The 12,500-nt window shown below is 38.3% G+C and overlaps 2 protein-coding genes across 2 annotated transcripts in view; both read right to left on the reverse strand.

The window, feature by feature from the left end:
- LOC138003867 (uncharacterized) overlaps positions 1-6,920 on the reverse strand; it is a 23,462-nt gene extending 16,542 nt beyond the window's left edge. The window contains exon 1 of the mRNA XM_068850146.1: positions 6,672-6,920. Within this exon, the coding sequence (XP_068706247.1) occupies positions 6,672-6,920 (249 nt within the window). The remainder of the gene's footprint in view (positions 1-6,671) is intronic.
- LOC138003868 (uncharacterized) lies at positions 65-2,708 on the reverse strand. The gene is made up of 2 exons (XM_068850147.1): positions 2,552-2,708; positions 65-1,856 (listed from the first exon to the last, which is right to left on the reverse strand). Exon 2 carries the CDS (start codon positions 1,823-1,825, stop codon positions 770-772), a length of 1,056 nt encoding a protein of 351 aa, XP_068706248.1. The 5' UTR covers positions 1,826-1,856; positions 2,552-2,708; the 3' UTR covers positions 65-769.
- Positions 6,921-12,500: the final 5,580 nt, after the last annotated feature.

Raw genomic sequence — 12,500 nt, forward strand, 5'->3', positions numbered from 1 at the left:
AAAAGTAGAGAAAGGACGGGGATTATTTAAAGAGACAGAAGGACAAAGGAAGGCAACCAGAGACTTAAACATCAGTTAAAACAATTTATTAACACAAGATGTCGCTCATAGTATTTATCCACCTTACGACTGCATATCAAACAAACAGTTCAGCAACCAGATACTAAAAGAGACTGAAAATTTACTACAAATTAATCAGCCAGTAAACGCAACAGATACACATACAGTTTCAGGGATAAAAGTGGAATAAAGGAGGATGAAAGGCTAACAAACATAAAGACGTTTGATATGCTCACTTGTTCTGACTCGTGTCCGTCAAGAAAATTGATGCTTGGTTGTGTTGGTTTTGGTGACTGTTCAGTTTCGGATTCCCCTGACTGAGGAAATGACATTTTCATGTTCGAAAGATCGCCCAAACTGTGAAAAGATATACTACCGTTCCGTTTTTTGTCTACGGGGCGTAGTGATATTTAAAACATATATGCCAATAAAAATAGAAAAAGAACTACTAGAGTTTATTATTCCACTTCTAACCAAACGAAATGTTCATTATAAAGATCAGTATCTGCTCAAAGGCAAGATACGACAATTTGTCACGTTTTCACTATAATCCAAGCCATGACTAAAGAAATATTTGGTACCACCATTGGCCTGCAGTAGCTGTCTAATCAATGACTTGTGACAGTCAAAAGGGCCATAGTAAATCTGGAACTCAACGAAACATTTGTCAGAAAGTAAACTTGGTTCACTCATCACTTCACGCTGCTCGTTATACTATGTCCATCTCCCAATTATCCGACGAGAGGATGCTGCTAAAATCCTCTCTCAATTCTGGAAAGGATTGATAAGTTGATGGTAACTGTAGAACAGTATTGCATGTATGTGCAATTGGCCCGCGGCCCAACCCTGATAAATCTGTAAACTCTATTTGAATTGCAGCAAACAGCATTAGCTCAGACCCACTAACGAACCTTACAAAGTTTGATAACTTTTGAGAAGTGTCTAGACCTTTAATGAACTTTTTTAGAAACTTGAGACTTTCCATTTCTGGATCATTGACTGGATTTGCCTCAAGACAACTCAAAATTTTGCTTATGGATGGAAGCAAAGATTCATATTTCTCAGTCAAACTCGTCACGCTAACAAAGATTGGCATGAGAGGGCTTATTATGCACTTCCCACAGTCTGCAATATATTGCGGTTTTTGAATTAACTCTTTATGAGCAATTTCTTCAATAACAGCGACAATATTCTCTGAATTGACCTTACGACGACAATCATAGTTGCTCAACATTTCCAAAAGGTCAGTACCATCATCACCCTCATAATCAATTTCACCGGCAATAGATTTGATGATGAGAGTCTTCTCATCAGCTGGAACATAATTTTGAAATGATTGAATCAACATTGGGCCAGTGACAGCAGATTCCCCAAACAAGAGATAGGCAGAGAATGCTTGAGACATTAACAGTGGCAAGTACCCGCAGCCTTGATAACCTTTCACCAATATTCTGCCAATAGCTGCCCATTCTTCCCTTTGATAGTCATGTCTTACAAAGGGCACTGGTTCATTTTCTCCAATGAAAAGAGAATCATATACTTCTTTCCAAAACAGACTTAGTATATCTCTCAGCACTCCAACACCTTTGCTAATTTCTTGTCTGCCTCGAAAGTCAATGACCACAACTTCAAGGTCATCTGCCATAACGGATTCGTCTTTAAATATATCTATCAAATCCCTTTTCACATTCAGCCTATGCACTTTTATAACACGTGCACGTTTACGGACATCCTTCAGTACATCTGGAGCTTCCTGAACAACCATGTTTATGTCCACTTGATTTTGGGCTGGACTGCTGTAGATAAGAAATGAATATCAGCTACACTCAACAGTAAAATTAGAAATAATGCAGAGAGAAAGAAAAAACAGAGCTCCAAAGCAGAATTGGAAATAAACACTTTCAGCCATATTTAGTAAAAGGGAAAGCCACCAGTAAATGTCATTAATGGAAGATTATTTCACTAACAACTCTGAGCACATTGATTAATAAAGTACAGCTGAAGTCTGTTTGAAAATCCAAGCTAGAAAGAACTGTGTGTAGGCTAACGCACTACAGTCACACATCCAGTTAGTCCGACACAACTCAAAATAATTATTATTTGGCATGAAAAGTTAGAGATAGATAGGAGTTCAGTGTAATTTGTGAATCATATTTCCCAATCTGGCACTTTTTCTCCTGGGCCAAGTTGTTCAAAGCCCAATCAATTAAGCTTACCCTGGGTTAATGTGAACGTTGAGTCACGTTTATTCTCTAATCCAAAAGGATTAGTCAAAAAGATTTTTGTCCCTTATTATTGCCCTAGACCATTAGCTTTAAATGATACTTCAACATCATCTTTAATAAGCGAAATGAAAATGTTGGTTAACTATTAATTGTGGATTAGTCTTAATCGGCTTTCAAACAACTGGGCCCTAGTGAGCCCACCAAAAATTGTTTACAATATTATGTACCTAGGGATTAAAAACAACATTATACTCCGTTGTATTTACCTCTCATTTCCACAAGATGATGTTTGCTCAGTGAAAAACACTGGCTCAAGAAGCCTATCTTCATCTGGATCTGTCCAATTATCTAACCACTTTGGATTGAAAGTGACTTCATTTAAGGAATCTAGAGTCTTCTCAAAGGAAAAGAAATCCGAATGAGACAACCTCAGCTTTAGTTATTCTGTACATGGTTCCCCCCCCCCCCCCCCAAAAAAAAAAACAAGGTTTTAATGGAATATGTTGAAATTTCACTGTCTTAATAAACTCATACCTTGTCTAAAGAGCCTTTGTTATCTTCTTTGGGACTATTGTCTTCACTGTCTGATGACCTACTGTTGACAGCTTAAAAAAGGAATAACATCTGTTCCGTATAACGTTGAAATTATCCTGCATTTTGGTGAAAACAATGTTTACTGCTTTCATTTCTTTCAGAAACAGCTACTCTTTTGACAATGATATGGAATGCAAAATAAAAAATGCAATCAGAATTTGCATTGTCCTTTTTGAAGAGGACTGCATTAATTATAATAGTTCATTTTGGATTGAAACCAGAACTGACCTGGTTGACTCAAAAGTTTCTCCCAGAACCAGGGTTAAAAGGGGATGTCATGATCTTTGACAGGTGTGTTTTTGCAGAATTCTATCAAGACTTCCTGTGGCCAGCTAGTGAATCTTGAGAAACATACATGTTGTAGTTCAACTGTATCCTTCGTTTAAATTGTATTTCCCATTGTTTCAATTCATTATCATACAGTACCACTGCCAAGTACAATGGAAAATAAAATTTAGCCCAATGATAAATTTGAACTATAACACACACACCCGTTACATACTACATGCACATGGAATATTTTTCAACTTCTACTTTCGTGTTCTTTTTAGTTATTAGTTATATTCTTTTACTTTCTGACAGATTATAGTTTTTCCACAACACACTATAATAACTATAGAAAGAATTATTCTTTCAGCTAGCAAACATGTACATGTACCAGTAAAATCTTCTTCATCACAAAAATACAGAGTTATTCTCTGGTAGGGTTTTCCTAGACATTCTTTGTAACATCGGAGAGTAAAGGGCTGGCTTGTTCCAGGTATATACTTCACTCGCTGAAAGTCTGGGTATAATAACACAAATTCATGATCCCTTGGAAGTTGTTTGTTGAATGCCAGATGTTTATCGAAGGCAACTCGTTTCAGGGTAATATCTGAAATATTACACTTGGCATCCATGGGCAACGAAGAACCCCTTTTCTGCTTAAGCTCACCATTACTGTTATAAGCCAATCCAACTTTTATCTGCGAAATGAAATCATAATAATTATTGAATTCATGGCACGACTTTTCATGGAGTTGAGAAAACAGCCCCACGGCCCCCAAAAAAGCAACAAACAAGGTTTTATACCTACACACATTCATTACCTTTTGCAGAAAAATTGAAATTATTTTGAACAGTATTCAAAATTGCCTGCAGGACTTCCCTAAATAAATAACATCTTTGAAATGACAGCCATAAATACTCAATGAGCATGTACCTGAACTTGTTCATCACGGATTTTTTTCTTTTTTCTCCATCCAGTTTCCTCTCCACTTGTTTCACTTTATCTGCCTTTTTCACAGCACAGCTAAAAAAGGTTTGGTCTCCTCCACTTGCTCTTTGTGTCATAAATTCTTCAAATGACAAACTATTAGAAGCCATGCTCGGTCCAGCAGTACTGTATCGAGCACCACATGAGCCACAGAATAAAGCATTTGTTAAACCGGTAACATTTTTTGCACCACATGCAGAACAAAACATCCTGGAAAAAAAAGGTTCGGAATTATAAACAAACACCTTTAAAAGGTATTGAAGTACCGTATTTTACCGTATTCCTTAAATCGTCTGTAATTCCCTCCCTAAGGTATTGCAGGCCCGCCAATTTACATCTCCACCTGATCAACCAACACTATCGGTCTAAAAAGCTTTAATACATGACCTTTTCATGTAATTAAACAAAAGAAATATAAAATAGTAAATAGAATTGTCTTTGATCTCCCTGAGGGAACAAAACGGAGAGAAAATAGCAGAAAATAGTAAGCTCAAACTCACCTGTAGCCTGCGTTCGCAAACGTATTTCCGGTTGTCGCTTCTCTCCGCCCGAAAAGTAACGTCTGCGAAAACGACTCCACTAACGATTTCCATGACGTCATTCCTTTTGTCTTCTGGTTGACCAATTATGTGACGTTTAAGAATGGATCAGATTCCCGCGAGCGTGGAAAGACGTTAGCGATGGAAAAGTTATGGATGTAACTCCAAAGAAATTGTCAAATTCCGAAGAGTTTTGCTTTTTATGTAAAGACAATTTTTCGCTTCCGAAATCTAAGATAAACGTATTGGGGAAAAGTGCACTGGATATTACCTCTTTAATCCTCAAGGCGACGAAAGAAGATGTAAATGTTTACGTCGAGAGGGAAAGGTTTTACATCTGCCGGATCGGATGAAGTGTTACAATCGGCTCGTACGGTATCAAAATGCTCTTCAACTGACTATCAATCAATGCAAAGTTGGAAAAGAAATCTTCAGGAACGAGAAAAGATGCGCTTGTTTAACGGACTAGAAGAAATCCGCGTTATTGATTTGTTTCTCCGAATTTCTTGTATCAGATAACACGCTTTTACCGCACCAAAAACTAAACACAATAAAATAATCTTAGAGCATTGGTTTTTTTTTTTAATAGAATGTTTCAATGAGAAAACATTATATTAAGCGAAATTGGATCACGATCTTGATATAACATGCAGCTGAATATGCATGATCAGTTTAAATCGTCGCGGAACTATCACGCAACTGATTCTCGGACATTATAAAACTCTGAAATAACAATCGATCAGCGATCGATATTCAGTCCAAACCAAAATTGTTTGTATGTGTTTTTCAGTGAGATTCGATGGCTAGTTCGCCGCGTTGTTTCCTTTCAAGTTGTCTTGCACTTGATCAGAGCGGTACTGACTACAGAGAGTATAATCAGTCGAACATTTGCACATCTTTATATCGCCGCCGTATCTATTTTGAAATCTCCGTTTGTTATTTTTTGTTGACCTTTTGTGAAGTGGTCACCTTTGGTCTTGAATTCCTGCGTTGTAAAATTTTGCCTTCCAGAGATTATTACAAAGTTTTATGCTTTTATCACAAAAGTGAACAAAATAGTAATACGTGCCGTCTGCGCTTGGGGTGACAAGGTTGCGTGACAACGAATGAATTATTTATTCTTCTCCTCCGCCCCGCGAACATTTGCGTAAACAACCTTTGCAACGAAGAAATAGAACTATGAAATTATTATCGATCAATAATCAGGGAACATTATGAACAATTTTGTTTTTTTAGCGGCGAAACTAAAAGGTCTTTCAGCTTGTACCATCGAATTCTCTCATCTCCGTGTTGAAACAGCGCAATGTGTAATTCGTTCCTGTATATCTAAAATGATTTTATTTTTCAAGCAAACTACCACTCAAAATGTCGACAAATTCATTGTGCCCGGTGCTTTTGGTTCATGTTATTAAAAGCTGCAAGGCAGTTAAAAAGCTATTCACATAATTTCGTCTGGCTTTCTCGGGTTTGCAACTGCTTGCCAGCACGTTATATTATGGATTTTCATTACGCTTGTCATTGAATCGTTTTTGGTCGCTTCGAATTTTATTTTGAAATTTCAGTTTACCTGACACGGCTGTGTGTGAAAAAATCCGAAAACATAAACTTTTGTTTTTAATATGAGGCCGCAACCCGAACTTTGTATAGCCAGACAACGAGATTGTGTTTTATTTTGTGACATTACTTTTCGAACGCATCATTAAACCTTTTGTGATGCAAATACTTCGGAAAGTTAATGACTTTGGTCAACGCGTTTGCGTTTGCGTTGAAAACAAACGCAAACGCGTCGAAGACTAGTTTGAAACGCGTTTGGTGGTTCGCTTATCTGAGAGCGGTACTGTAAGTCACTACATAAAAAATATTGTTCACCAAAGTTATAATTTATCAATAGCTGATTCTTTTTCTAATTCTAACAAAACCAATGTTCAACCAATATACAATATATAACCAATATTCAAGACTCACTGTTAAATCAATACATGTGGTTAGCCGACTCACTTGGTCTTTCATTAAGCTAACTAATGGTGAAACGACGACAACTACGTTCCGTTCACGTTCAGGTTGCAGCGAAGAGAACACTTCGGGTAATCCCTGAAATATCATGGACTTTCCAAACCCGGTAGGTAAGTTCACGAATACAATGGATCTTATAGCCTCCTCTTGTTGCCGATTAAGCCTCTGGATTCCAAATCTCTCGCAAACTTTTCTAAACGCCGACTGCAAGCAAGACTCGACATCTTCCGCCATTTTCTTTTACACGCGCAATCGTATGCGTCACGCGCAACACGCGTGTTTAGTTCTGGATTTTTATGAACTCGATTGTGATTGGTTCCAAAATAGTGACGTCATGGAAATCGTTTGTGGAGTCGTTTTCGTAGACGTTACTTTTCGGGCGGAGAGAAGCGACAACCGGAAACACGTCTGCGAACGCAGGCTAACTCACCTGGAGCCTTTCGTTCGTCTGCGAATTGACAGCATGAGTTGTATGCTCAGCAACCTGGCCGTCCATTGTAAATATTAACTTTGCGTTTGCATTGAATTAACTTTGCGTGCGTTTCATAAAGTTTGCACGCAATTTTTAAAGTTTGCATGCACTTTTTTTTAACTTTGCGTGAATTTGATTAAGTTTGTAACTTCAGCATTTTTAAAGTTAAGACCAATTTTTTTAAGTTTGCAAGCGTTTCATAAATTTTGCATGCAATTTTTTAAGTTTACATATATTTTGTTGTGTTTACGTACATTTTATTAAGTTTGCGCGTGTTTTTAAACTAATATGTAGGTGCTTTGTCCATACCGGCCACGAAACTATTTCTTAAATTGTGTTGAAAAGTGCGAGAATCAATTCTATATTTTGACACTGCATTGACACTGGCAGTTAAAAGGCTTAATTAATCTAGAGGCTTTGACGGCAATACAGCTGCTTACGAGACGACAATACTGTCTGTCAGGTGATCATGTCTTAGTCGTTGCAATCACTTTTTTACCTATTTAACTTAGTTGAACTAATTGGTTGGCCAGAAATTGTGACAATCCCGGGGTGACAGTTTGTCCGCTTGTCGGGCGTATTCAAACAACAATGACAATTAATTCTCACCTGGCCGGATCGACCCAATCAAAAAAACAAGGTATAAAGTTGAGTTCGGGACCTTCGATTGCAACTATAGCCAGCCACGACGGAGCTGAATTTCAACTCAGTGTAGCTGCCGGCATATCTTGCTCCGTAACCACTATAAAGTTTTCATAGTTGTGGTTTGATTCGTGAAATATGCAAAATGTTCTTAATTAATTACGCAAGAGCTCTGGATGCAGATGAAGATGTTGTAGTGTAGTACCTCAAAAAGACCATCAAAAGAAAAAGCTTTCCGGCTATGAATATCTCTTCAGTGGAGTGTTATGACCTATATGTTTTTGGGAAGTTGTTAGTTACAATGAAAATATAAGAAGTCACTTGGTTTTGAACTCGTAGAACATTTAAAATCAGTAGGTAGCCTTTTCTCCAATCGATCATTTTGTCTGGTGAAAGAGCAAATCTCATTGTGTCGTTTTTCCCTTCTCTTTCAGATTAGTTTCTTCCTCAAAATTCTTCTTAGCCTTTATATACTCTCTAGAAGTTTCTTGTTTTTGTAAAAATATCCAAACCTCAGTTTTCCTTAGGTCCATTTTAAACGTCGCATTTTACATGTGCCGAATCTAATGCAAATGAGAAAAATCTATTGTTTTCGCTCATTTGCATTAGATTCGGCAAATGTAAAATGCGACCTTTAAAACGGGCCTTAGGCTTAGGTCGATATATATTTTCTGAGATTATTCGAAAGTAAATAAGATCTCGAAGTCTCATTAAACAATAAGAGCTCGAAATCTCATTGTGTCGTTCCTCCCTTCTCTTTCAGATTAATTTCGTCCTTAAAATTCCTCTTAGCCTTCATATACTGTCTAGACGTTTCTTGTTTTTGTAAACACCTTCAAACTTCAGTTTTCCTTAGGCCGATAAAAATTTTCTGAGATTATTCGAAAGTAAATAAGAACTCGAACTTGCATAGTATGGTGGGACCTATGATAATTTGTATAGGAAATCGTATGAATTTGTTCGTGAATTTCTGGGTTATATTTGCACCAGTGATATTTTGAAAGTTCTCCAAATTGCATGGGCCGTAGGCGAGTGCGATTTGAGAACTTTTAAAATATCACATGTGGCTACCGGGGAGAAAAACTTTAACGCCGTATCCCACAACCGCGCGCGGCCTTGAATGTTATTTTCGAATTCAAGATTAGATCTCGTCGGTCCTACTTGAATGTTCATTCAGTAACAGGAAATGTGGGAGACACGGAATGATCTGTTTTGGCGATGGAAATACTGCAGGAAATTTGGAAACAACACCTAAAACCGCGCGCGGCTGTGGGATACGGCGTTAAAATTTGTCTTTCCAGTCCTGCAAGTTACGTCACCAGATCACCTGGCATATAACCCAGAAATTCACGAGCAAGTTCACACGATGTTTCATTTATTATATACTCAACAAAATCACTCCATCGCTTTGTTTCCATAGTAACTTCCTTATTCCACTCTATAACCGCTTCATGCATTCTTCACTGACCAATCAGAAAAGCGATATCTTGTTGGGTATATAATAAAGGACGTCTACAGCGACAAAAGCATCGGCGAAACAACAAACGTTCGTCTTAAGTTTTGTACATTTAGTTTTTTTTTCCTCCTCTGCAAATCTACCTCGTGAAATGACTGAATCTTACGTTGAAGGGGAAAGCTAGAAACAGTTAATTTCAGTTATATTTTTTAGTCTTAAAACCGTTTCTCCGAGCTTATTTCCTGAATAGTTCGGCTAGTTTCTCAGGGTTCTATCTAGGGTATTTGAGGGGTAGAAGCTTCCCCCCCCAAAATGCCCAGCCTCCCCCCCAAAAATATACAGTATGTAAGTAACTATATCGGAAAAATCATCCAGACGCGACGAGCTCAGTGCACGCAAAGCAAGTATTCCCTGTCTAAGGACACTATATATGGAACATAGAGTATTACAAACTGCTGGCCTTAGAGCAGGCTCGGGTATTGTGCTCTTTGTTTACCAGTATTTGTTTTCACACTCGATTAGACGCAATGTCAGTTAACAGTCGGATCTACCGCAGTCAGTTACGAGCATTTATAAGAAATGCAAAAGTGCCGTTGTTGAGCTTATTACCTTTGTTGAGTTTATTTATTTTATTCACGTACTAACAAGTCAAGAAGTATATACAAATATTAGTGGAATTAGACGTGTCGGGTAACTCTTCTGCTCACCGTTAGCAAATATCGAAGCTAAGTGTAACATTCTCAGAACGTGATCACGACTAAAAATAAAATAAAATACCAATGTAACATTTCTCAAAATTGTGTCTCAAAATGCACCAGATTGCATCTCAGCGCATATTCGTTTAAAAAAATTTCCGGGTGAGCAGACCCCCGGACCCCCGTACGAAACTCGTGGCCCTCGGCCACTCGGGACTTCTCCCCCAAACGATAAATCCTAGATAGAACCCTGGTTTGTAGAAGTTAATCATCTTGGAATGACGACGAGAGAATTTAAAAAACGTGTATTCAGTTCGCAGTTTTAATAGAGAGATTTTGCATTGCGCTTACGACAACCGGCAAACGTGAGGATGAACTGACTTCTGTTTTTACAGGAGCCCGTGACTAGAAGCGAACATCTCCCATTCTATATGTCAATCCATTTTTACAGACCGATTTATTTTTAGACTTCTTATCGGCCGAAAAAAAACAAAGACAGTTCCGGTTCGGTGGCGCTATGACGTCAAGTCAGTTTCTTGTGATTGGTCATCGAGCTTTTGCTCTTGCGGCAGTCTTAGGCAACGTTTACACGAACCCGGTTTCACATCGACACGGTTTCATGATTTCGAAACCGCGCCAAAATCGATGCGGTTTGAAAGTGTTTACACGGAACCGTTTTCGCCACTGAGAAAATCCAAGTCGTGATGGTATTAGCGAGCGCTCCACTACGTGCTACATTCACTATTTTAAAATGAACAATGCAATTTTCGCGCCAAAATAGTAACCGTATTCAAATCGATGCGGTTTCGCTGTTTACACGACAGATAAACCGCATCGTTTTGAAAACGCTCCACTTTTGGCAGCGGTTCCAAATCGACACCGTTTCGATAACAGTCTCGATCGGTGTCGTGTAAACGGAAGGTGTAACCGCAGCGAAATCGATGCGGTTACAAATGAAACCGCGTTCGTGTAAACGGTGCTTTATTCGCGAGAAATTCAATCTAAAAAAAAATCGGTCTGTGAAAACGTTGTAGTCATGGGTTCGTGCGTTTGCCAAAAGTCAAAAGAGCCTGTTCTTTTCTGGCACATGTCTTGCTTGTTATATACAAATATCGAGAAACGTCTAAAAAGAGAGAGACAAGTTAGAATAAGAGAATTTTCATGCTTTTGTGATGATTGCCATAAATCTGAAAGGTCCATATTTATCTTCCAACGCTTACTTACTTTAGATTCCTGATCTTGCTCACTTGTATTTCCTAGGTTTCTGGCTTCTTGAAGTTAGCCTTTGAAATCGTCCATTTTTGAAAATATTTATGCTCTTTTAAAGAACTAGACAAATCCCTAATTCTTGGCCGTTTTTCAAGTGATTCTTTTCTTAGAAAAATCCCAGTCCTTGCAGATTCAATGCATTCTAAGCAGCCAGCTTCTTGAATGTCCGCTTCGAAAGCGTACATTCTTTGAAAAAATTCTAGTGGTTCCCCCTTTTCAAAATCTCAAAAAGCCGCATTTTCGAAGCTTTGGAAAATCTTGCCAACTTTTCCATTTTCCCGACACGGGAAAAGACGGAGAAGTTCAACTTATTTTCTGACTGCATTGCCTACGGCAACCCAATAAAAAACTGCTTGGAAGACGCATCCAATATGTGAACTCAGTGGAGATTTTGAAAAGGGGGACCATTGGAAAATGTTCAAAAATGGACTATTTAGAGGATCTGAATGGGGGGGTCCACATGTCGATTGTCGGTTAAAATTTTATTACTTTGTCGGTTGTCGGTTAAAATTTTCGACCTTTGTGGGTTGTCGGTAAATCCCAGTTAATTTTTTTGCCGCTAGTCGGTAATTTTTCCCTCGCTTTGTCGTTAGTCAGTAATATTTTCTAGCCCTTTGTCGCTAGTCGGTTAACCCCATTCACACCCTCTATTTAGAAAGCATAATTATAGAAGCTAAAAACAGGAGAGAGACTTCTCGTGATCTTCAATTGCTGATTTATTGATCTGATATTGATCTATTTCGTTGAGCAGCAGTTTTAGCACAGAAAAAAAATCATAGGGTTCTTCAACTTTCAATGCATTTTACTTCAGAGAGCATGCCAATTTTTAGTCCCTAAAAATTTACACAAGAAATCGGCCATTGTTGAACAGTGTCCCTTGTCTGCCTCAGAATATCCTCAGTTGTTTTATTGGATCTTAATGCTTGACCTCATGCGCATTGTAGGATCATAGTGTCTGGTATTACTTCTACAATACATGCTCTTGTGAACTCCAACTTCCTTTTCAGAATATATAATAACAGTAAAATCCGTTCTCAGATTGAATCCGTTTTTACCTCGGTTGAATACGCACCGCACACAGATGAATGAAGGGGTAGGAGGGGGGGGGGGGGGAGGGGTGTCCGGGCTCGAATAGTGGTAAGTGTATTGTGCAGTTCTTTGTTTTCTTACTATGTTGTAATGTTGAGACTGAATGGATAAGATCTAGAGTATGAATCCAGAAATCGATAAGGTGATACGAAGGTTGAGATGCGTAAGACAGAGCTGGGAAAGGTGTTTTC

Source organism: Montipora foliosa, chromosome 5 (genome assembly GCF_036669935.1).
Source record: "Montipora foliosa isolate CH-2021 chromosome 5, ASM3666993v2, whole genome shotgun sequence".
Classification (NCBI taxonomy): domain Eukaryota; kingdom Metazoa; phylum Cnidaria; class Anthozoa; order Scleractinia; family Acroporidae; genus Montipora; species Montipora foliosa.

What these genes read in the sequence shown, in the direction of transcription:
- LOC138003868 (XM_068850147.1), bottom strand. Translation starts at nt 1,825, where the DNA reads ATGGTTGTTCAGGAAGCTCCAGATGTACTGAAGGATGTCCGTAAACGT.